At 38.7% G+C, this 27,105-nt stretch overlaps 1 protein-coding gene across 9 annotated transcripts in view; it reads left to right on the top strand.

Moving 5' to 3' along the window:
- Nucleotides 1-801: 801 nt before the first annotated feature.
- Nucleotides 802-27,105, top strand: part of CACNA2D1 (calcium voltage-gated channel auxiliary subunit alpha2delta 1) — a 539,106-nt gene continuing 512,802 nt past the window's right edge. For 6 of the 9 annotated variants that reach the window (XM_016190309.2, XM_007527908.3, XM_016190311.2 and 3 more), the window contains exon 1: nt 803-1,705. In XM_016190309.2, the coding sequence (XP_016045795.1) occupies nt 1,611-1,705 (95 nt within the window). In that variant the 5' untranslated portion in view covers nt 803-1,610. Of the gene's footprint in view, nt 1,706-27,105 lie in introns of all 9 variants that reach the window. The other 3 variants (XM_016190308.2, XM_060196324.1, XM_016190310.2) reach the window with 2 other exon arrangements.

The following is a 27,105-nucleotide window of genomic DNA, read 5'->3' on the forward strand; positions in this document are numbered from 1 at the left end:
AAAATGTTTTTTATTCTTTATATCAAAAGTGTTCTAACACACTATTAGAAGGAGCTTAAGAATTTGAGATGGCAAAGAAAGCTTCTGGTGCACCAAGTCCCTCTTGAAGGGTCACTTGTGTGAGCTGGAGAGGTTTAATCCAAGACCTTTCATTTCTTTTTACAAGAAGGCCCGAGCAAGCCCTTCCACAGCTTCTCCTGGGAGCGGAGGTGAAGCTGGTCTGGCCATACTACTCTCTCCCTGCCCCTTAATTTCCTCTTTTCTCTCCCAGACCCACCCACTACTGCCATCTTTTGCAAACTGCCACCTGTTCCTACTACCTTTCCTGCATCTACACACCCAAAGTGAATACACCCTGTGTCAGTCTTGTCAGTCAGAACAGCCTGTGGCCTGAGCAAGCGCGATTGTATTCTTTAGGAGACAGTCTCAGCAGGATGTTACAAAGCCCTTTTCGAATCACTGTGTTCCCTGAATGGAGAATTTCTCCTTCTACCCCTCTGTATTATTGACGGGACTGGGGACATTTTTACAGCATTAGGTTCTTTGCCCGTTGTCGGTCTGGGCCCTGATGCTCTGTACTCGTCAGGTAAACCATACCTGGGCGTGGGGCCACCGCCACTGATGACTTTTGGACCAAGCCAAAGGCTCTAACCTCTGGAGCTCCCTGGTAAATAGTGCCACCTGGTAAGGAGTCAAAAGTGGTGCTTCTAAAATGCAAATACAAACCCCTCCTACATTTGCTGTCAAATCACTTCGGGATTCCTGGGCTGACTAGTGGCTTCGGCGCCGGAAAGAAGGTCTGGGGTGGGGGTGGGGGTGCAGGGTGGAGGGGAACACTCCCTGCCTGTACAAAAATAACCCCCGAAGAAGCTAGCCAAGTAGTCGGCTGGAGTCTTTACAGGCTGTGGATGCTCTCAGGGCTTCTGGCTGTCCCCTGGGAGCCCCACGGGGCAGGGTTCGCTCCCCCTCCGCAAGCCCACGCCGACTTTGGGAGTTCCTTTCTGCCTTGTATGGAGGGCTGTTCCCGGCCGGTCTCCGCCCGACTGCTCTGACGCCCGGCCCTCCCGCTGCCCACCCCTGCCGCCTCCCCCGGACTTGCCCGGAGGAGCCAGACGGAGCCTCTCTCTGCCACAAGTCTCCTTGCCTGCCATTCTCCCATTCCTGCATCCACCCCCACCGCTCTCCTCAGCGCCGCCACCCCCTCCTCCGCCCCCGCCTCCGCCTCTTCCTTCTCCTCGGCAATCAAGGGAATAAATCAGGGAAGAAACCGAGAGGGAGACAGAGAGAGAGAGAGAGATAGCAAGAACGCGCGCGAGCGAGCACCGGCGGGCTCGCCCAGGTCTGTTTGCAAAGTCGCTCTTGATGGCGGCGGAGGCGAGGCGGCCACGGCGCGGAGCAGCCTACGCGCCCTAGTGGGTCCGCCCGCCGCCTCCTTTCCCAGCGCGCCGATCGCCCGAGCCCCCCGCGCGAGGCCGCGCCCCCGGCCCGCGCGCACCCGCCCTCCAGACCAAGTCCGGGTAGCGGGCTCTTTTCTCCTCCTGCGGTTCCCAGCGCCGATCCTTCTCCCTTCCAGCTGGGCGGAGAGGCGGGATTGATCTTCGATCGTGAAGATGGCTGCTCGCTGCCTGCTGGCCTTGACTCTGACACTTTTCCAATTTTTGTTGATCGGCCCCTCGTCGGAAGAGCCGTTCCCTTCTGCTGTCACGTAAGTTGCTGGGACCTGGCGGGGCTGGCTGGGGAGTGCGGATGTAGGGGATGCCGCGGAAACAGAGCGCGATGGTTTGCTCCGGAGTTTAGGGCTTTTCTGCCCGTGGGGGTTGGGAGCGAGCGAGCGGAGCTGGGAGCTGGAGAGGCCGAGCGGGAGGTGCGCGCCGCTCGCAGCTGGAAGGAGCCCCGAACCGACGTCTCCAGCGCCTCGCCGGGGCTGGGCTGTCCCGGGAAAGGGCTGGCAACAACTCCCGGCGACTCGGTCGATTTCTGAAAAAGGATTCTTCCGACTTCAGCTACAGAGTTTATTTATCCGTGCGGGGGTTGGGTGGTGGTGTGGGGGGGCAGTGGACTACCAGATAAGCTCCCTCACACCAGACCTAGTCCCATCAAAAGTTGTGTTTTGGTTGACTCTCTGGCAAATAGGCAAATGCAGGCTTTTCAGGGTATAGTGGACTTTGCACAGACCTAGCCGTCCGACTGCTGGCTGATTGCTACAGTGTCCAAACTCGTTTAGATCCTAGATTACTGGGCTCACTTGACAGCCTTTTTCATAGGAAGCATGTTTGCTCCCTGGAGCAGAGTGCTGTCCACCCTGCGGGCACACTGATACACAGGACCACGCGATTCAACCTCCCACACTTGTTATTTCAAATATCTCAGTGCCCTCAGACCCGTGATTTCTGCTCCTAGAATTAATAGAATTTATGCTTGAAGGGAGGAACTGAGCGTTTCCAGGGTCTCCTGAAATTTTCTCTTATTTTTAACATTTCTAAAATAACTTAAAAAAAAACACCTCTTTGCGATGCTAGAAATAGAGTGCTTAAAGGGGGTTGGTTGTAGTCACACGGCAGGCAGGAAGAGAATGAAAAATAACAATTCCCTCTTCTTTTATGCTGGAAAAAGAGTCAAAGTCAGTGTGGCACTTACAAATATATACATATTTTAAAACACGCTGAATAACCTATCAGGCATTCTGGGAAAGCATTTATTTCGGTTCTTGAAGCTACTTTAAAGCTTCTAAGAGTAGGTAATCTTAAGTGGATGAGTCACTTTAATGCATTTTACATAACAAAAACAAAGCCCAAGGTAGCCTTCCCGGTATTTATACTGTTGGGAATTATTTGCTGTCCTTTGTTGGTTTAGTGTTGGATACAGTTTTTTTTTTTCTTCTAACAGTGAATCTTTACCAATTGAAACCCTGAAGCTACTATTTAAAATTCAGTATAAAGTATTTTAGTGTTAGGTGTCAATGCAAGCGTTTAAAAGATGCACCTTCTAACCCGAAGAAGGGAAATGTCTTTTTTTAATTGTAGTTGATTTACAATCATGTTCTTTTTTTAGACATCTTCCATAAAAATGATTGTAGATTCTTTTTGTTATGAAGCAAAAGGGTATATGCCATCTGTAGATCTTCCTTTAATTGGCAGGGTGTTCCAAGTCGTTATTTTGAAAGATAAAAATAATAGTAATCACCTTAAAGATGCTTCAAAATCAGTCAGTCTCATTAAGAAATAGCATTTTTATTTTCTAAAATTTTAGTCTTTTGTAAATTGGCTTATAAAGGGAGAACTCAAGTGATCTGCTTGCATTTTGAATCAAAGTACTGGCTCTTTAAAAAGGAGTCAGTTTGTTCATTCTACACATTCTTAAGAGGTATAATCGATATATTTGAACTTATAGTTTACAACTTTCTGTTATTTGTAGAGAAGGCATTATCACACATGACACAACTTTTCAAAATATAACTTTTAGTTTCTTAACATACCATGATAAAATTAATGTAAAACATCTTTATTGTCAGGGCATCTGCAGTGAATGCTTTCCTAAAATTAATTAAATTTTCATACGTAAAAATTCATTAGAAACTAGAAGGAAGTTTGTGAGCAAAACATAGGAATTGGGAAACTACAACCGTCTTTCCCTTGAAATAATTTGAATTTTATTTTTACCAATGGGAACTTAAGCTATTTTCAAATTAAGTGAAACATTGTTTCATGAAATAAAAACACAATAAAACATTGTGTAGAGCTAAGTTTCTAGTAGGGAATATTAAAGACATTTTTATAAGACTTCTACATCTTCAGCTATTTGAAAAGTTAGTAGTACCATCTGAGGAGAATAGAAATCATAGCTGACGTACTTCATGTCAGATTTCTGAATAAGCTAAAAAAAAAAAAGCAGCATTAATTTCATCAAGATGTGGTGCCATTTGCTTTTCTTGTAAGAAAAAAAGATTATTAAGGAATGTTTATCAGGAAAAACTCAAGCCACTGGGAAATATTCAAATTTATACAAGCTGAGTACAAAGTGCTCACTAAAGATGGAATATTATACTTATGTATATATTTCTCTGAAAATCATTAGTAAAAGGTTTGGGGGATTTTTATGGGTTTTACTTTTCAGAATAAACCTAATACAATGTAATTTTGTATTAACAGAGGAAAATCATGCCATCAACATACTATAAAATGAATTAGGTGTTCTTCAGACTAGGACTTTAATTAGAGTTAATATTTTAAGTTTATTTTTAAGTGGATAGAGATTTTACAATAACATTTGCTTAAACCATATTATAGTAAAACATAGCACTACTCTAAGTATAATCTTTAATATTTTATTTTTTAAGTATGCATCCTTATATAGCATAGTCAAGATTAAAATAGTTAAACTCTTCTAAGAGTTAACACAAAATTGATTTTTTTCAGGCAGAATAATCTATACAGAATTCTTTCTCTAGTGTGAAAGAAACATGCCATATGGTAGTAACCACCTAATGCGTGTGTGGTTTATATATAAATAGGAAATACATCATCTTCATGTCATAGAATGCAGGTGTTATACTGGTAATTTAAAATACAGTTTTCAAAAAAGAAACTCTAGTTTGTAGAAATAATTTTTTGACACATATTTTAAAAATTCAGGGTAATAGGTATGGTATGCAGTATTATAATGTTAACTTAAATTATTTCTTAATTCAGTTTTGTAAATCAATTTCTATTACCCATGCTAGACTTTTATCTTAGTCATATTAAAATGCCAATCAAGAATTGGCTGAGAACCCACTGATAAATGGGGATTTTAATTTAGACAGTGTATTGAAATAGATTTATTGGTAATAATTATAGATATCAAAAAGAAGTATATACCCCATGAAATAACAGTACATTGGATTGAAATATTTATGACAACATTTATTTTTCGGTTATTAGTGAAATTTACACTTACAGGCTATAGAAAAGGAATTTCTCTATTGTATGACATTGGAATGGGTATCTTTTTTCATGTTTTAGAAGTGCCATATATTCTCATTGGGACTTACCAATTTTTGTTCACATACTAACATAAGGCATAAATATGCCTTTTCACAAATATATGAGATAAAATATTAAATGTAAAAATCTAAACAATAAATTGTTATAAACCTCTTTTCTAAGATATTTAATTTCTTTTCAACTTAATGACACGACATTATTCCACAGGTGCATACCTAAAATATGCAATAGTAGATGTATTTCTCCATGTAAGTAGCAACTTGTTGCTAAACTTACTATTATTTATGCATAGATACATATGTGTAGGTGCATAAATTGGTATATAAGTAAGCCAGTTGAAATGGATATAATCTGAAAAATATTTGAGAAGATTTAAGAATTAAAACAAATCATGATTTCTAAAGGTAATAAAATCTGACTTCATTATTATGTTTTGACTTTCTCTATTTTAATTTTAATTTAACAGTACTTATAATATCAGACTCTAAAGGAAGTTGATTATGAAAATAGGTTAGAAGCGCTGCCATGCCTCTTCTTCAAAGAAACCTCACTGAATACATTCTTATATTTTCAGAAGTGATTAAAAATGATAAAATGCATTTTCTGTTAGGCTTGCACTTTGTAACATTTTGCAAAAACCAAACGTTACAGGCAATTTATGTATTTTATTCAAATATAGTATTTGCATTTGGAAGAACATATTTATGAGAAGTAGTAGTGTATTCAGGAATCTAAAAACGATAAAATTTTGAATAAAAAAAATGACTAATGTGATCTCCAGAGTACTTATATATAAAACACAAGCGGGGAGTTTTATTCTTTTCTCTATTTCTCAATATGGATGCAAATTTCCAAGAAAGAGATGTGCTTTTCTGAATTTACAGCTTTTTCTCCTAATGTGTCTAAAAACCATTTATCATCTTAAAGTGAGATATACATGACTAGTGAAATTAATTTTTTTGGCAAACCATGTTGCTGGTTTCCTTAAGTATCTTACGTATATGGACATGATCAGTTTTAACATAAATATATTTAGAAGATTGAAAAATCAGTTTGTTTCAATATTTCTAAAAAGTAATTTTATTGTCTCTATAGTGTTAATTTTCCATCGTTTATATTAAAAGAACTATTTGTAATAGTATTTCAGAAAGCATGTAAGCTGCTTACAAGAGCAAGGAATTCTGTACCATTATATCCACTCCACATTTACTGAAGGTTTATAGTGCACATCAGGCATAGTGTCACTCTGTGCCAACCAGTCCTTCTTTTCATTTACTCTCTTTGCAGAGCACCACAAGCCTTTCCAAGGGTGTTCCTCTTGTATGGTTGCTTTTTAGTAAATTTGGAATTGTGCCAAAGTGGCCAAACATGTTGAATACATATGATTCGGTTTTTCTTTTTGGAGTACAAACATGAAGATAGTTATGCTGTATTTTTACCATGTTTAAAGAAAAAGACAGTAGTTTTCACTGCCACTTGAAATAAAAATGGTAGGTCGGGAGTTAGCACAGCGGGTTAAGCCCAATTGACTCAAAGCACAAAGACCCGCCTAAGGATCCCGGTTTGGTTCCAGCCCCCGGCACCCCACCTGCAGGGAAGTCGTTTCACAAGCACTGAAGCAGGTCTACAGGTGTCAGTCTTTCTCTTCCCCTCTCTGTCTTCCCCTCCTCTCTCTATTTCTGTCCTATCGAACAACAACGACATCAACAACAACAATAATAACCACAACAAGGCTACAACAACAAGGGCAACAAAAGGGGGGAAGAAGAAGAAAAAAAAAGGCCTCCAGGAGCAGTAGATTTATGGTGCAGGCACCGAGCCCCAGCAATAATAACCCAGGAGGCAAAAAAAAAAAAAAAAAAAGAAAGAAAAATGGTAGCTCTTTGTGAAGAAAAAAAAAATCTGCCCTTTCCCACCTGTCTTGAATGTTCAAAATGATATTGTATGAATAATAAGGTAATTTGTCTAGTTTGTGCTATTAACAATATTCCATTTTATGGGTAACTTATGTGTGTATATATATGTATTATGTGTATACATGCCTATGTATGTGTATTTTGCAGATTTCTAGTGGTTTGCTTAGGGTAGAAAAATCTGAGCACAATAAATTTATAAATACACATATGCATGTCAGCATCTTGCTAATTCACAGTTATTTGTAGGGAAATATAAAACTTTTTATTAGAGAAATAATGATTTACAGAACAGTTGTCACATAAGTATAATTTCTTATATCCCTGTAATAAGTTTATGTACACCACTTCTACCACCAGCTTAAATCCTCCGTCACCATCAAGACCTCAATGTCTTGTCAACTTCTAAATCTTTATAAATATCTTTTGTAACACCAGCATTCAAAGTAACTTATCAAAAGAATCAAATAGAGCATTGTATATAAAGCAGCTAGAAAATGCTCAATGAAGTCCTGAAAGGACACACTATTAACATAATTGATAAGTAATGAAGGTATTATGATTCTCAGAGCATTTTGACGTATTTTAAACAAATAAGTATGGAAAGAAACTAAAGCATCGAGGTATTGGGTATCTATATGAAGATCTTTGAGTTTTTTATACTAAGAGATTTTATTTTTTGCACTTATATATGAAATATTTTATTAATATGATTTAAGCATATTTAGTGTTGATGTTTTCTGGCAAAAAAAGGATAAATGCATGCAGGTTATGACATTTTATTGTAGATCATAAAGTTAGCCCCCCCCCATATATAGGGACTTTGTGTGTGTGTGTGTGTGCGCACATGCACGTGTGATTCAATATACAATAATAAACAATAGTAGTAATCTAAAAAATGTCTAGAAAGGGAGGTTGGGCAGTAGCCACACCGGGATAAACGCACATAGTACGAAGCGCAAGAAGTGGTACAAGGAACCTGGTTCGAGTCCCTGGCTTCCTATCCCCCTATCTGCTGTGGGCCAAGGGGTGGTTCCACTTCACAGGAGGTGAAGCAGTTCTTCAGGTGTCTGTCTATCCTTTCCTCCTCTCTCAATTTCTCTATCCAGCAAAAAACTGGAAAAATTGGCCGCCAGGAGTAGTGGATCCGTAGTGCACGCATTGAGCCCTAGCGATAACCTTGGAGGAAAAGAGGAAAAAAAAAAGTCAAGAAAGAACCATTGCTTCTTTAAAATTTGCTCTTTATATTGATTCTATCAATATTCTCTAAAAAGAAAAGATTGACACTGGCCTCAATATTCTGACACATTTTTGCAATTTCAATAATTGGGAATTAGGCTATTATATATGAAGCAATATTTAAAGTTCTCTTTGAGTCTAAATGTAGTACATTTGTGACTAAATGTTATTTTAATGCTTACTATATTTTTCTGCTGAATAAAAATAGTATATATTTAAAAATATGCATCATAAATAGAACAACAAGTTAGAAAAAAATCTATGGAATTTTTTTTTTTTTTTTTTGCTCATGCTGCATACAGATTTGGGCTAGTCTTATTGTCTGTTCTGAGTTCTTTTTTCATGAAATTTTTTGTTGTTGGACTCCTGGTGAACTACCAACATGTTAATATGAATTAAAATATGCAAATAATTGCATGTGCTCCTCCCTTCCCTCACACACTTGCTGTTATTAAGAATTTGTTATTTCCATTTACTATCAAACCAAATGGGAGGGTTGTTTATAGGATTTTTCCCTCAAAATTACCTGTGATGAGATTTCAGTTTCAGTTCGTATCAGTTGAATTGACACTTACGATTTTGGGGGACTTTCTTTTACCACTGAACACTTTCCTTTATAGGGAAATTGTTGAAGAAATTTGATGCACAGAAATATTCATACATGGAAATTCACCTTAGAGACCAAAGACAATACTTTTGTCTAGATCTCAAAAAATGGAAGGGAATAGATTTTGTTTATTTGCTTGTTTTATAAGATCCTGGAGAAGTAATTTGTAAATGGTTTGTTGATATTATAATACAAGACATATTGATATACTAAAGCTCAAGTGCTAATAATAAATTCTGATAGTAATTTTTCTTTATTAAATTATAAGAAATAAAAATTTGTATGCAGGTATAAGCTTCTGGACAGTACACTTGACTATTTAGAGTTAATTACTACATCTTTGCTTTATGAAAAGTTAATTTACACTATCTTTAAATATCTCATCATCAAACATTTTTAACATCAAATGTAACTTAATTCAGTGATTAATGTGATTATTACCATTCAGTGAAAATTATGTAGTATGCTGAACTACATGCCAGGTATATAAATTGAGAGAAAAAGCCCCCAAGGAAGACACTGACAACACCAAGCTGGCTATGAAGCAGTAGGTAGACCAAAACATTACCAAGGAAAAACACAGAGCATGCATAGAAGCATGATCTGTTTTGAGTAAGACACAGGCCTCTTGTGTGGGGCAAGATGGTAAGACTTGGACTGTTGGGTTTGTCTAGTTTTAGGATTTCTGCATTAATGTTACTTCCTATTAGCTTGTGATGAGACAGTGTTCAAAGTTGATGGATATTTGTGGTATCTCATCTTTGCATACTGAGACAAATTTGGCCTTTACTTAAATTTTAAGAATTAAAAATTAAGAAATAAGGGTTTGAACTATTGTGTGTGGAAGAGGGAATAAAGAGTTTAAATTTGGGGGAGGCAAAAGAGCATTTAGTAGACTATTTTACAATGATCAGAAATATATATGGTCTAAAATCATAGACCTTGGCAATGGGAAAGGGAAGTCAAGCATGAAACAGTGTTTCAACAATGAAGCAACATTTCAAGCCTTCTTGGGGGGATCAGGAAGAAAAAAGAGTTGAAGTTGCTTTCAAGATCTCTAATATAAAAAAAAATCTCTAATATATTAAGTTACTGTGAACTTCCTTTAGAAAACATAGATGAAATAATAAACTGATGGAATTGTAGATAATAGACTCACTAATGAATCTTTTGAATTTGTATTCTCTGTAGATGACTGTTAATCTATTAGAAGTCATCAAACTCAACAGTAAAAAAAAAATAAACCACCCTACTGAATAATGAGGGAAGAGACATGCATAAAGGGGGCCCAGGCAGTAGCTCAGCGAGTTAAGTGCACCTGCAGGGGGCTCTGCTTCAGGTCTGCAGGTGATCTTTCTCTTTCCCTCTCTGCCTTCTCCTCCTCTCTCAACTTCTTTTTGTTTTATTTAAAAATAATAATAATAACAACAAGGGTAAAAAAAAATGGGGAAAATGGATTCCAGGAGCAGTGGATTTGTAGTACAGGCACCGAGCTCCAGCAATAACCCTGGATGCAAAAAAAAAAAAAAAAAAAAAAAAAAAAGATCAACAGTGTGTTCTGGGAAGTGGTGCAGCGGATAAAGCGTTGGACTCTCAAGTTTGAGGTGCTGAGTTGGATCTCTGGCAGCACATGTACCAAAATAATGTCTGGCTCATTCTCTGTCTATCCTTTTATTAATTAAAAAAAGGAAAGAAAAGAAAAAAGATGAAGAGATATATAAAAAATACTCAAAGTTACTGATATTCAGGGAACTGTAAATAAAAGCAATGGGATACCACTATACACCTCTGAGAATGTCATACATTAGAAAAGAAAGAAATGCCAACTACTGGAGAGGCTGTTGAAGGAAAGGAAATGTACATTTCATGTAGGAGGTTTTAAGCCCCTATCTCTTTTCTTCCAGCACTAGGAACAATGTTACTTTATTGCTGAGCCTAAAGTGAAATTGCCAAAATGGTACAGCTCAGCGCCTGCATCACCCAGAGCTCTGATTTCACTTTGCTGTTCTTCATCCTGCGCCAGTGCCCCTTTTTGCCCCAACTGCACATGAGCACCCACCTGAGGCTGCAGAACTTTCAGCTGTAGATTATGACCTTCAGTTGGGTCTCTTGTATTTATTTGTTGTCTTGGGAGGAGAGGTGATTTGGTCCCAGTTCTTCCATGGCCACGCCTCCCGGAACTCCCAGTTTAAAAGATTTATCATACTTTTGCTTTTAAAATATATGAGTTATTAGACCATTTAGGATTGCAAGTAGTAGAAAACCATAGGTCTATTTCAAGCCATTAAGGAAAATAATTTTTTAGTGGTAGCAGAGCTAGAAGACTAATTATGTGAATCAAAACCATGATATGCCAACAGTTACTGAAAGGATGGGACTGCCATGAGCACCGTGTCTTCTCCAACCTCTGCTTTCCTTTGTTTGAATTCTCATTCTTCTCTCTTCCTGCAAAATTATATATATAATTTTATATATTTTGGATTTATACAGAGAAATCTAGAGGGAAGGGGAAGAGTGGACGTTTTGGGAGAGAAACTTGCAGCATGGCTTCATCACTTACCAAACTCCCTGCTACAGGTGGGGACAGAAGTTTGAACCCAGGTCCTTGCACACTGTAATGTCTGCACTCAATCAAGTGTGTCCCCACCCAGCCCCACTTCCTGCAAATTTGACTTTATGTGCTTCTTGGTGATCATAATATTGATTAGCAGGGAGGATTTACATTTTCTCCATTATTGATTTGAACTGCTTTGAGACTAAAATTCTAGTCTAAAGCAAACTTCTTAAAAATGTTTACAGTCTGAATGAGAGCCAGACAACTCTCTAAAGTTCACTCAGTTCTGACCAAGAGATAGTTTTTTTAAAAAGAGATTTTGATTGCCTGACTTGAATCAGTTCTTTACACGATGGTGGAATCTCATTCTGAGGTGTTACTTTGCAACAGGCAAAATGCTATTATCATAGATATAAGAAGAGGCAATTCTTAGAAAAAAGCTCCTAGGGAATTGAAATGGATGTACAGACAATTATACAAGAGTTACCAGAGGGAAATTTTAAATTTATCTGAGGGAAAAGGCCAAATGGCAAAGATAGGAAAAGAGAGAAGTGGCCATGATTGATGGATAAATGTTTCGACAGAAACAGATGAAGAAAGGGTCAAGCCCAAAACAGTTTATTACCAAGTAACTTTTGAAATATGAAACAGCCTCAAGAATTAAAAAAAATGACTGGAATATAGGATATTTTTAATTCATTTTAGATGTCTTTGAAAGAGAGTTTCAAATAAGATTCTATTCTAAAGAAGGAATAACATGATTTAGAAATGTAATTGTTATACATTAGTGATGTTCAAATTTTAAGATTCAGAGATTAGACTTTTTCTTCTTTTTAATTTTTTAATCATTATTTATTTATTTTGAATAGAGACAAAGAGAAATTGTGAGGGGAGGGGGAAATAGTGTGGGAGAGAGACAGAGAGACACCTACAGACCTGCTTCACCACTTGTGAAGCTATCCCCTGCAGGTGGGGACCAGGGACTTGAACCCGGATCCTTGAGCACTGTAATATGTGTGTTTAACCAGGGCCCAACAATGACACACTTCATTGAGGGTACAAGGACCTAGGTTCACACCCCTAAAATTCCAGGGGGTGTGCTTCACCAGTGATGAAGTAGGTCTGTAGGTGTCTCTTTTTCTTTCCATCTCTAGCTTCCTTACCCATCAATTTTTCTCTATCCTATCACAAAGAAGGAAAAATAGTTAAAAGAAAAAAAAGGAATAAATGACCACTGGGAGCAGTGGATTCATCATATAGGCACTGAACCCCAAGAATAAACCTGGTGGGAATTGAAACAAACAAACAAAAAGATCCACTTGATTTTATAGAACATTATTAGACTTAATAAATGTATTTGCTTAGGATAGGAAACTATTACAGAAATATCAATGAAAGGTAAAAACAAATGAATATTTTGTGCTTTTGACAGCTAGTATTTATTTTCGACAGTATTAGGTAACTGCCCTATGATACTAATGCCTCTTCCATATCTAGTTTCTAGTGGATGACAGAAATTTGAATTGAGACAGATCGTTGTCAGTAAAGCAAAATAATAAATTTGATTGCAGTCCACTGACAGATATTCTTGCAGAACATCCCCTAGTCAACCCCTACAGAGGCATCTCAGGACGTCTTCTGAAGGCCAAGAAAGAAAATACTGACAGCTATGAAGATAACAGTTCTTTGCATTTTCCAAGATGCAAATGCTAGCAGAACTAGAATCAGTTTTGATGTTACTGTTACCAGTACAATGTTAAAAACTACCATTGTGATTCCTGTCAGGGGTGAGGGTGGTATGTTTATGCCACTTGTATAATTTTGCTCTTTTTTTCCCCTATTAAATAGTTAATATGAACTATTCTTGATATCTCTACCTGTGGAATATTTGGACACTTCTTCTTCTTCTAGCGTTTGCCCTTCTTCCGTAGCCAGTTAATGGCTTTGAAAGTGACTGGGAACCATGTGGATTCAGTCGGCTAGGAAGGATCATCAGTTTCCCCAATGAATGGGTACTCACAGGATGCACCACGGGAAGGTCGATCCAATGCATCCCATTTGGACACTAGTAATCACTAACAGCTTTCAGTTGTTAATATATTGCTTTCAGTTACCGCTGTACTGCTATCTGAAGGTTCTGAACTCATGCTAGATGCTATGAATTAATACCTTCAATGTTTTTCAGCCCATCTATTATTCAAACTAGTTCCCTAAAATAAGGATTGACATTATGATTTTTGATTTCCTGGTAAGAAAAGTTTAATGTATGACAAATTTCTTTGGATTTCCTTAGGAGCTAAAGTATGATAAAAAACAACTTGATTTTTGTGTCTTAAATTAAATTGCTATACTTTCCTGCCTTTCTATGATGGGAGCTCTGGTGTGTTAGTATTTATTATTATACTCCTTCAGTTGTGATTGACTGCATTCGAGGTTGAAGAAGAAAAGGAATCAGTGTAAAATAGAGAAGAGTTCTTAAGTCTCAGTTTCTCCATCTGCAAAACATCCTGAAAAAGTGTTACCTCATGAGGATCATTAGTGCAAGGGAAAAGTTTGAAGAACTGTTCAGTGGTCAGGTTTTATTTGTATCACTTGTAGTTTCTCTCAAGCATGAGACACTGAGTTCAATCCTGGCAGCACATGTACCAGAGTGATGTCTGGTTCTTTCTCTCACTCTTCCTATCTTTCTCATTAATATAAATAAAATCTTAAAAGAAAGGAGATCATGAATTGATGATAAAGTTCCAATAAGCTAGATTTATCTGCTAGTATATCATTTGGTCATGAGAAAAAACATGGAATGAATGGGGAAAGGAAGTTTAGCAGGTCTTATAAATGTTTCTCCATAAAACTTGTGTAGCCTTTAAGCATAAAAAGGAAATGTGAGGGGACGCAGTGGACTAGAATGAATGAAGTGTTCTACCTCTAGGTTAAGGACACGACATACATCCTAAAAGGGATCATGAAGAAAGGAAAACCACAAAGGAATTTCTGTGTTTTATCTTGACATTTTAGCTAGCACCTGTTGTGTGAGAACTGTACCACAGGAGGCTGATCTATTTTTAAGTCATAACTGCCACTGATAACCTCTCATTGTGAAAGACTGAGTTTTTAACTTCAGGACAGAATATTTGGAAATGAACAGAGCAATTTGTCCATGATGTTTATAAAAATGATTCCAGACAACCCTGCAAATTGGGTGAGCAAAGATTATTAAAATTGAGATCAGTTGCATTTCTAGTAACCAACACAGAAGTCGGTAAGAATCTGCCAAGAAGATGCTGGAAAAGGCCAGTTTTCATTTTATTCATTCAACTGATGATTACTTTTATTTAACCCCACTCTTTCACTTTACAGTATAAATGGAGGTCAACCTTTTATCATCACTGAGTTCTCTTCTTGGCAGAAGTAAAAACATTTAGAATGTCTGTTTCACATTTTGAATTCATTTGTGGAAGAAAGAAATGTTTAAGTTGAAACTGCATGTTAATCTTGTGATCAGTGAGTACACCTTGATAACCATTGAAGCAGCAAATTATCAAGTGCTGGGGACCTGTCTTTATATTCCACCTGTTTTGACATTTGCCATAGATGAGAATGTGTGAGATTGTTATGGTTTTTGATACTTTAACAATAACATTCCTTCTTTGGCATGAATTAGAATTGAGGTAAATTTGCATCTGCAAAAATGTTAGGGGAGGCAAACAAATGGGCCATTGAAGCCTCAAGAGGATGGACGCAATGGGGGTGTGCAGATTGCTCTGACTTAACATGTAGAAGGCCTGGTCTTGTCTCAAAACACCTGATTTTCCTGTCAATATAAATGTAAAAATGAGAATTAATTTTCATGAGGTAAAATTTTATTGTGCATGTGTAGCTCAGCTCCCCAGAGATTGATACATGATGTCAAGTCTGCGGTGAATAATCGTTTAAAATTTATATTAATACTTCATGGTAATAAACATGGGGGAATGGTAACTCATCACAGAGCCAACTGTGTGTGATAATTAGATGAGGTCATTCATCTCCTTAAATTATCAGATGTGACACAACCTGCTTGTGTGTGTCTAAAAGCCAGCTGAGTCCCTGAGTGTAAATGACTGTGACAGTGAGGTCACTTGAGTGTTGTAAATTTAGGATGTTTCCACTTCTCCTCTTCTCTCTCTCTCTCTCTCTCTCTCTCTCTCTCTCTCTCTCTTTCCTCCTTTTCCTCTTCCTTCTCCTCCTCCTCCTTTTTGAAAACAAATGCTTGGACCGACCCTGAGATTCTCTTCATATAATATGGCATAGGGATCTCAACAGTCTACTTAGGATCTATTTTCTTTCTTCCACTTCCTTCCCACTCTCACCCTAATTGCAATAAAACACATCAACCAGATTTATCTGTATATTTGTATTTGTATATGTACATATATGATATGGCACATATATGGTATGTTAATGTATATAGCATTATGTCCTGTGCTATATACTGTAATATAGACACAGTATATATTATTATGTATCATCACATATATAGGACATATAAGCACATGTAGAATAAAGGTCTTTTACAAACATTTATATGAATTTAAAATCATAATATATATATAAATAGATGCACTCCATTTATATAGGATACATATTTGGGAGACATAAAATCTGAAAAATAGACCTAGGCTGAAGGTGAGAGTGTTTTGCAGAAAACAGAAAATTTATACATACCAACAACTGTATTTACTATAAAACATTAATCCCCCTAATAAAATATATACATATATACGTTTACAAATACATACCCTAAAAATGTAGGAGTCTAAGTGTTACAGATGAAGAATTGTTTTCTTTCTTTCTTATTTATTTATTTATTTATTTATTCTCTTTTGTTACCCTTGCTATTTTATCATTGTTGTGGCTATTATTGTCATCGTTGTTGGATAGGAAAGAGAGAAATGGAGAGAGGAGGGGAAGACAGAGAGGGGGAGAGAAAGACAGACACCTGCAAACCTGCTTCACCGCCTGTGAAGCGACTCCCCTGCAGGTGGGGAGCCTGGGCATCAAACCGGGATCTTTATGCCTGTCTTTGTGCTTTGCGCCACGTGTGTTTAACCCGCTGAGCTACCACCCGACTCCCATAATTGTTTTATTTTCTTCAAGTCACCCCTTCTTCCTTTCACGTTAAAGGCACAAGAATATTGCAGCACTGTCTTTGGAATGGTTATCAGAAAGGGAGGACCAAATAAAAAATAAAACACTGCAAAGTTTCTTGTTCAGTGTCTTACAGGTTGTGTTTAGGGTTCTTCAGACTTTGTGTCTGGCATGTCTGAAGTTGGGTTGTACATCTTTCAAAGAAAAGACAAGCTGTATCAACTGCCAGTTGGATCTGTAACTTATCTGTTTGCCAAATTAGAACATATTCCTGCCAAGACCCAGGTCTTCAGTATTTTAAGTAGGTCTAGATGTTGTACTTAAATTCTGTATAATCAGATCTTCATTTTTTTTTTCTTGTGAGCCATTGCAGTTTTTCAGTCAGGTTTTCTCATCTGAGCCACAGAGCACAGATAATAACTTTAGTACTTTTCTTTCACTTCTGTTGCATTAATATTGAGGCTTGAGTAGCTTTTCTAACTTCTCTTCTTATCATGTCATACACTAATCAACTAGATACAAGAAGTGTCTCAGTAAAAAATTTAGCACAAACACCCATTGCAAACTTTTAAGATGGGGGCTGGCTACTGGTGCACCTGGTTTAATGCACAGGTTACAATGTGCAAGGATCCAGATTCAAGCCCCTGATCCCCAACTGTAAGGGGAGAAGTTTCATGAGTGGGGAGGCAATATTGCAGCTGTCTGTCTTTCTTTCTTCCTCTCTATCCTCCCCCTTCCTTCTGGATTTCTATCCAATCAATAAATAAAGGTAATAGGAATAAAAAAAAAAACCTTTGAAGATGTGTGGTGGGTTTTATTATTCTTAAACTATTACAACAGATAATCTAAACAACAATGTAATTTAATTGCTTTACATATTCTTCTAAGACCACTTTGTAGTGTGTTTTTTTCAAGGTAAAGTATTACTGTTTGTTGTTTGTCTTAGAAAAAAAAAAGGGTGCTGCTGATCTCTCTAACACATTTCACAGTTATTACAGATGTAGTTTAAAATGATCATTTTCAGCAGTCAGGGAGGTGACTCATTGGTTGAAGGGCAGTTCTGAAAAGCTTGAGGCTCTGGATTCAGTCCCCAGCATTGCTTGTGCTAGAGCAGTTGTTCTGCATATCTATCCCAGTAAACACATTTTTTTAAAATAAACAAGTTATCATTTTCATCTAGTTTGCAATAATTACTAGAAGTGTGCTGTTAGGAGATAACATCATCCTATTTTTTTTTTTTTTGCCTCCAGGATTATTGTTGGGGCTCAGTGCCTGCACTAGGAATCTACTGCCCCTGTGGTCTTTTTTTTTCCCCCGAGTTTTTTTGGTTTTGATAGGACAGAGAGAAATTGAGAAAAGAAGGGAAGATAGAGAGGGAGAGAGAAAGACCCCTGCAGACCTGCTTCACTGCTTGTGAGGCGACCCCTTTGCAGATGGGAAGTTGGGGACTGGAACCTGAATTCTGTTTATTTATTGGAGGATTAATATTTTACAGTTGACAGTAAATACAATAGTTTGTACATACATAACATTTCTAATTTTTCCACACAGCAATACAATGCCCACTAGGTCCTCTGCCATCCTGTCAAACCCAGAATTATTTTTGTTTTTTAAATATTTATTTATGTATTCCGTTTTTGTTGGTCTTGTTGTTTTTATTGTTGTTATTATTGTTGTTGTTGATCTCGTCGTTGTTGGATAGTACAGAGAGAAATGGAGAGAGTAGGGGAAGATAGAGTGGGGGAGAGAAAGATAGACACCTGCAGACCTGCCTCACTGCTTGTGAAGCGATTCCCCTGCAGGTGGGGAGCCAGGGGCTGGAACCGGGATCCTTATGTCTGTCCTTGTGCTTTGCTCCACATGCGCTTAACCCTCTGTGCTACTGGCTGACTCCAGAGAGTGACAATTTTAACATTTTTTTTTCTAAAAATATCAACAAAGAGGGATTGGGGAAACAGTATAATGGTTTACCAAAAGATTTTTATGCCTGAGGCTCTGAGGCCCCAGGTTCAATCCCCAGCATCACCATCAGCCAGAGCAGAGCAGGACTCTGGTCTTTCTCTGTGTGTCTTTCTCTTTGTATCTCTCTCTCTCCTTCATGTGTGCGCACAGTAAGATAAATAAATAAATAAATAAATAAATAAATATATGTATATATATATATATTTTTAAAGATGAGCAAAAGCAAAATGAGAGAAGAGTCAGAGAGTGTGTGCTGTGCTCTGTGGCTTCTAAATGAGCCCCCCAATCCCCAAGCCTGCTGCTTAAACAGCAGTCAACACCATTTGCAGAGCCCCTGGGGCTGTGAGAGGCACCTTGTCCTTCTGGAACTCATCACAGGCTTTTGCTGAATGAACTGTTGGGGGGTTGGCAGGTCTGCAGAGCAGCATGAAGGCCAGGCCACCTAGCTCTCTGTTTGCAAACGCAGTACCTGGTGAGCCTGGCAAGAGTGCAAACCCAGAATTCTTGTTCTGGTCCTTGTGCTTTTGTGCCCTAAACTTGGTGTGCCACTGTCCGGCCCCGTCCCCAGAAGATAACTTCTAGGGCCTCTTTTTTTTTTAATTTATAAAAAGGAAACATTGGCAAAACCATAGGATAAGAGGGGTACAACTTTTCCACACAATTTCCACACAATTCCCACCACCAGAACTCCATATCCCATCCCTTCCCCTGATAGCTTTCCTATTCTTTAACCCTCTGGAAGTATGGACCCAGGTCATTGTGGGATACAGAAGGTGGAAGGTCTGGCTTCTGTAATTGCTTCTCCGCTGAACATAGGCGTTGACAGGTCCATCCATACTCTCAGTCTGTCTCTTTCTTTCCTAGTGGGCTGGGGTTCTGGGGAAGCGGAGCTCCAGGACAGGACACATTGATGGGGTTGTCTGTCCAGCGAAGTCTGGTTGGCATCATGCTAGCATCTGGAACCTGATGACTGAAAAGAGAGTTAACATATGAAGCCAAATTGTTGACTAATCATGAACCTGAAGGCTGGAAAAGTGTAGATGAAGAGTTGGTGGGGGGTGTCTCTGTTTGTAGATAGCTAGTAGGGCCTCTTTTTTTAGAACCAAAATCCTGAGGTAACAATGGACGACTAATATTATTTCTCAGCTCATAGAATATAAGAAATTCCTTAAATATTTCTTAGTATTCCCTTTGATTAGGTAGAGAAAACATTCTCAAACTGTATTACATTTTTGTGGAATTTTGCTGTAATACAGTGATATGATTGTAGGAAAAGATAGAATTTTCGTTACTACTTCAGAAAGTTCAAATTTTCCTTACCACTTCAGAAATTAAAATGGAGGTGGTGAGATGACCTTTACAGAAATATACCATACTTATACCATACTGCATTGAAATGCTTAAATTCCAAAAAAAAAAAAAAGAATAAGGTTACATGGTGAAGAAATTGAATAGTAAGATTGAATAGATTAAATTGAATAGAAAGATACTAATTATATATTAGAATGTGCTCAAGCCAGGAATTCTTCACAAGATGTTGCCAAGTTAATTCTCACATCAGGTCAGTATTGGATGGAAACAGAAATACAAGTCATCTTACTGCAATTTAATTCCTTTGCTTCTAATAAAACTATATTTACACAGTGTTTATATGTGCTAGTACTTCACAGGAATAAACATTTTTTTATTTCTTTTTTTTTAATTTTCCCTTTTGTTGCCCTTTTTTTTTTGTAGTTATTATTATCGTTTTTTTTTATGTCACTGTTGTTGGATAGGGCAGAGAGAAATGGAGAGAGGAGGGGAAGGCAGAGAGGGGGAGAGAAAGATAGATACTGCAGACACCTGTGAAACATCTTCCCTGCAGGTGAGGAGCCTGGGGCTCAAACCAGGATCCTTATGCCTGTCCTTGTGCTTCGCACCACGTGTGCTTAACCCACTGCGCTACTGCCCAACCCCCATTTTTATTTCTTTATTGGGGGGTTGATGTTTTACAGTCAACAGTAAGTACAATGGTTTGTACATGCATAACATTTCTCAGTTTTCCACATAACAGTACAACCCCTACCAGGTCCTCCTCTGACATCCTGTTCTAGGACCTGAACTATACTCCCCACCCATCCCAGAGTCTTTTACTTTGGTGCAACACACCAACTCCTGTCCAAGTCCTGCTTAGTGTTTTTTCTTCTGACCTTGTTTTTTCAACTTCTGCCTGTGAGTGAGATCATCCCATATTCATCCTGTTTCTGACTTATTTCACTTGATTTCTTCAAACTCCATCCAAGATGGGCTGAAAACAGTGAAGTCACCATTTTTAGTACTTGAGGAGAGGAATAAACATTTGACTCTAATAATAACCTTACAAATTTTTACCTGTAAAATTTTAACTTGTTCCGCTACTCTAGCTAGCATACTGTAAGGCTTTGAGTCCATACTTAGCTAGCTTGCCAAGTACCTGAGATAACTAGACTTTCATGTTCAAAGTACATACATTAATTTTTTAAAGGAGTAATTTCTACTCACTGTTGAGTCAGGATATATTTATTTATTTACTTGTAGCACCAGAGCCTTTCCTGGGTTCATTGTTTTGGGGTCTTCGTTTTCATTAAAACTTTTTAGGTTGGGGGGGTGTGGGGAGAGAGAGACAGAGAGAGACAGACAGAGACATTAACACTACTTCATTGGAGTTTTCCCCAGTACCATGGTGCTCACATGCAATGTATGGGTTCACTCAGAGTCTTGTGCAAGGTGAGGCATGTAGCTTACTGGGTGAGCTGTCTTTTGGTACCCTAAGAATGACAAAGAGGGAAAGAAACCCCAAAGCCTTAGAGATAAATAAGTTGGTTACTTAATTTCTTTTGTATTTTTTATTTTTGGTGATTTATGTGCTTCATTCCTTATATTCCACATGCCAGCAAAGTGGTAGTTGTATTTTAGCTCCTTATTTACTTCTCTAAGCACAATCAATTCTAGTTCTATTCATTTTGTCCTGAAGGACACAGTATCTTTTCAATCGCAGAGGGGTGTTCCATTAAAATATGTATTTCAGTTTTTTGATCTTGTCATTTACCAATTAGCATTTATGTTGCTTCTACTTCTTGGCTACTGTAGACAATGCAGCTATGAACATATTACTTGTTTATTTTAGTTGATGAGTTTTATAAGTGCATATCTTCCTGGGCGGAAACCAGCCTGGGCGGGTGATAGGAATTTCTCTGTAAGATGAGAAATACGTGACAGAAGCAGCCTCTCAAGGAGTTTGTAACACACGGAGAGGAGAGCAATTAGTCTATAGCTGGCGGCCAGTGTTGGGTCTTTCTTTGGTTTCAAAACCGCTATAATCTTCGCACGATGCCAAACTTTGGGCATAGACTCAGATTCCAAGATGTGGGACAGGAATGAAGCAAGCCACTTCTTTGCCGCGGGAGATGCAGACTTGTCTCAAGTGGCCTCCCCCAGGGCTCTGTTCTGGCTCCTATGCTATTTAATATTTACATCAATGACCTCCCAGAAACTTCTTCAAGGAAGTTCATCTCCGCCGATGACATCTGCTATGCAACTCAGGCATCCAAGTTCGACATCCTCAAGGAAACACTCACGAAAGACATGTCTCTGATATCTGATTACTGTAAAAAATGGCGACTAATTCCTAGCACTGCAAAAACGGTATCATCTGTTTTCCATCTACACCATGCCTCGGCCTCGCGTGAGCTTAATGTGCAGCTTGGCGGTACGAGAATCCGGCATGAAGCCCAGCCAGTCTATCTTGGCGTTACTCTCGATTGCACTCTGTCATTTCACGAACATCTCATAAAAACTGCAGCAAAGGTGGGCGCGAGGAATAACATCATTGCAAGACTGGCCAGCTCCTCATGGGACGCGAGAGCTTCCACACTACGATCATCATCTCTGGCATTATGCTATTGCACTGCAGAATACTGTGCCCCAGTATGGTTCCGTAGCCCCCATGTCCACTTGGTCGATTCCAAATTATATTCCTCCATGAGGATAATTTCTGGAACCATCTGTTCCACCCCGGTTCTATGGCTGCCAGTTCTTAGCAACATCGCCCCACCGGATATTCGTCGGGATGCGGCATCATCTAAGTTCATTTCCCACGTCTATGCTCGACCGGACCTGCCAATATATGCGGATATCTTAGTCCACCCTGTCCAAGGCTTGATGTCTCTTCACCCAATCTGGTCCCCTATGCTTACACTGAACTTCTCTGTTCCAGTCTTTTGGAAACAGAGCTGGCAGTCAGCTGAGGTAAAGAACAAACACCTCATCACAGACCCCTGCAAGCGTCAACCCGGCTTTGACCTAGCACGTTATGATTGGGCCCTCCTCAATGGCTATCGAACAGGCCATGGCCGGTGCGCCGCTATGTTCCATCGCTGGGGAGCCAGAGACGACCCGAACTGCCCCTGCGGCTACAGACAGACTATGACCCACATAGTCAACGACTGCCACCTCTCCAGATTCAAAGGAGGTCTCGAAACTTTACATCAGGCTCAACCTGATGCTGTTGACTGGCTACAAAAGAAGGGCAAACGCTAGAAGAAGAATAAGTGCATATCTTAGTTATTAGCCTTTTATGTCATATATTGTGCACTACTATTTTTTTTCATTCAATAGGATACCTTTTTGTTTCACTGATGGCTTCTTTCACTGTGCCAAATCTTTCCAGTTTTTTGTTTTGTTTTGTTTTTGTAATTCTTTTTTACTGATTTTTACTTTAATTTCCCTTGCTATTTGACTCATGTCCCCAAAGACCTCTCTGGAAGTACTGTCATAGAGTGTTATATACATATATTTGTATTTATATTTATTTTTTTTAATTTTTTAAAAAATATTTATTTTATTTATTCCCTTCTGTTGCCCTTGTTGTTTTATTGTTGTAGTTATTATTGTTGTTGTCGTTGTTGGATAGTACAGAGAGAAATGGAGAGAGGAGGGGAAGACAGAGAGGAGGAGAGAAAGACACCTGCAGACCTGCTTCGCTTGTGAAGCGACTCCCCTGCAGGTGGGGAGCCAGGGTTCGAACCGGGATCCTTATGCCGGTCCTTGTGCTTTGCGCCACCTGCGCTTAACCCGCTGCGCTACAGCCCGACTCCCTGTATTTATATTTTCTATACTAACATTGAGTCTTTTTTTTCAATGCTGTAGCTTTAAATTTTTTTATCTTTATTTATTGAATAGAGACAGCCAGAAATTGAGAGAAGGAGGGAAACTAGAGAGGAAGAGAGACAGAGAGACACCTGCTGACCTGCTTCACCACTCACAAAGCTTTCCTCCTGCAGGTGGGGACCGGGGACTCGAACCCCAGTCCTTGTGTGCTGTACCATGTGCACTCAACATGGTGGACCATCACCTAGCCCCCTAACAATAAGTCTTTAACCTAACTTTTATTTTTGTGCATGATGAAATATAATGATACTGTATCACTATTTTTATATATAGCCATCTACTTTCCCCAGTACCATTTATTAAAAATCTCATTTTCCCTTTTATTCTCTATGGCATTTATCAAGAATTTACTTTTCATAGGTTTTAGAGGCTATTTACAGGCTCACAGATCTCATTTAAAGTAGTTTTAACTGGTTAAATTAGACTACCTTAAGATTTTTTTTTTTACTTAAAGTGATTTTGAAACTTAATTATATCCACAGAATCCCTTCAGTTTTTTATGTAACATAACCTAACCATGGGAATGACATCCCTTCATAATCACAGGTCCTACTCTCACTTTAGTAGACTGGTTGATACATGGAAACTATCTTAGAATTTTTGGTCCTATAATTTCTATAACTAGATTATAATAAAATCATGATTAAAAATACACCACCACTTCCGTGGACAGACAGCCCCACCAGTGTGTCCTGGAGCTCTGATTCCCCAGAACCCCACCCCACTAGGGAAAGAGAGAGGCAGGCTGGGAGTATGGATCAACATGTCAATGCCCATGTTCAATGGGAAAGCAATTATAGAAGCCAGACCTTCTTCTTTCTGCATCCCACAATGACCTTGGGTCTATACTTCCCTTCCAGAGGGTTAAAAAATAGGAAAGCTATCAAGGGAGGAGATGGGATACGGAGTGGGAATTGTGTGGAGTTGTTCCCCTCTTATCCTATGGTTTCTGTCAGTGTTTCCTTTTTTATAAATAATAATAATAATAATGATAATAATAATAAAACACTCACAAGAAGAAATAAAGAAAATTAAACAATCATTTCTTTCCAACTTTAGATATTCAGAATTTTGGTAGTGCTCTAAAACAATTTCTTTTGTCTCCAGCCAAACTGCTTTGTCACATTGTTTGTAGTCCATCCTATAAGAAAAGTGAGTCCCAAGAGCTCATTACCTACTCATTATGGGGTGCTGTCATAATTAGCTAACTGAACTTTTCACCTTCTACAAAGAAGAAAATTCTCTTATGTGGCTTAAAACAGTTTCTAAGATGGTCTCCCAACATGTAAAAGGTTAATTTACTTTTTTATATTTATAGTATAAAGTTCATAATTTATGAAATTTTAGTTTATTCTGAAATGATGTGCATTTTCTGGCATATTTAAGCTAGGTGCTTCTCTAACATTCTAATCAGCATCTATTTTTTTCATTTCCACATGGAATGGTAATGTTCTGTAATATCCCAATTAAACAGTATTAAAGTAGAACTACTCATATTTAACTGAAATCATCCACATATGGCTTTTCCACCTTTAGTGAATAAGTTTAAATGAATAGCTATCACTTCTGCTTTTCAGAGACAACAATTATCATCAAAGTCTTTTATTTATTTATTTTTAAATGGAGACATTAACAAAACCTTAGGATAGGAGGGGTACAATTCCACACAATTCCCACCACCAGATCTCTATATCCCATCCCTCACCTGATAGTTTTTCCATTCTCTATCCCAATGGTAGTATGGACCCAAAGTCACTGTGGGATGCAAAAGGTGGAAGGTCTCACTTCTGTAATTGCTTCCCCGCTGAACATAGGTGTTGACTGGCTGATACATACTCCCAGTCTGCCTCTCTCCTTCCCTAGTAGGGTGGGGCTCTGGGGAAGCAGAGCTCCAGGACACACTGGTGGGGTCCTCTGTCCACAGAAGTCTGGTCGGCATCCTGCTGGCATCTGGAACCTGGTGGCTGAAAAGATAGTTAACATACAAAGCCAAACAAATTGTTGAACCATTATGGACCTAAAGGCTGGAACCTGGTGGCTGAAAAGAGAGTTAACATACAAAGCCAAACAAATTGTTGAACCATTATGGACCTAAAGGCTAGAATAGTGCAGATGAAGTGTACTCACTGCAGACTATTGTGTACTTTTACTTTCAGGTACATATCTATATCTAGGTTTGGGGACTTTGTTAGGAAGTGAACCACCTGGCATGGAATTAGAGAATCCTATGAAAGGAAAGGTCTCATCTGAGTAGTGAAGCTGAAGAGTTGTCATTCCACACCTGAATTCTCTGGACACAGTCTGAAGTGAAGCATGCTGAGGTGGCACTCGTTGCTTGATTAGGCTGTGATCGGCAGATGCAATATTATTTGATATGAATTGAGAGAAGCATGCAGGAAAGTGCGCCTCACTGTAAGGTTCCAGGACTGGGGGAAATATAGGCTCTATAGTGGAAATGTGAGGGTCCTGCTGTCTTAGGGTTCAAGAAGACAAAGGATAGTTATTGTTATCATCACATTATTTGGTAATTGGGTTAACTTTGAAAAGTCTCTTTGTTAGGATTTGCTGTATAATACCCAACATCTTGTATATAGCTGTGCCACTGGTTGCTTCTGTTCTTCCTGGTCTAGGCTTTTGAGAGAGTCAACATATCAAAGACTCAGCTGATGTATTAAAAAGACTCAGTCTGTGTTTTAAAAACCTGGAGACATACAATCAATTTTTCCCCTCTAATATTAATTAAATAGTGATTTATATGACTACCATTTAATAGGAATGTACATAGACACCATTCCCACCACCAAAAGACTGTGTCCCCTCCCACGCACACACCCATATCCCAACTCCCCCCACCCCCCGCCATCCTGGGAAGCCATATGTCCACCCTCCTCCTCACCACAGAGTTTTTACTTTGGTGCCATACTCTAGTTTAGTCAGGTCCTGCTTTTAGTTTCCCTTTCTGTTCTTCTTTTTCAACTTCTGTTGATGAGTGGAATCATCCCATACTCATCTTTATCTTTCTGACTTAGTTCACTTAAGATAATTCTTTCTAGCTCCATCCAAGATGGGTCTGAGAGTGTGGATTCATTATTCTTAACAGCTGTGTAGTATTCCATTGTGGATATATACCACAGCTTTCTCAGCCACTCATCTGTTGTTGGGCACCTGGGTTGCTTCCAGGTTTTAGCTATTATGAATTGTGCTGCTATGAACATAGGTGTACACATATCTTTTTGGTTGGGCTTTATGGAGTCCTTGGGGTATATCCCCAGGAGAGGAATTACTGGGTCATATGGAAGGTCCATACGCTAGAAGAAGATGGAAGGTCCATGTCTAGCCTTGTGAGAGTTCTCTAGACTGCTCTCCACAGAGGCTGGACCAGTTTACATTCCCACCAGCAATGCAAAAGGGTTCCTCTGTCCCCACAGCCTCTCCAACATTTGTTGCTGCTGTCCTTTTTGATGTATGCCATTCTTACAGGAGTGAGGTGGTATCTCAATGTTGTCTTAATTTGCATTTCTCTGACAATCAACG

Source organism: Erinaceus europaeus, chromosome 8 (assembly GCF_950295315.1).
Source record: "Erinaceus europaeus chromosome 8, mEriEur2.1, whole genome shotgun sequence".
NCBI lineage: Eukaryota > Metazoa > Chordata > Mammalia > Eulipotyphla > Erinaceidae > Erinaceus > Erinaceus europaeus.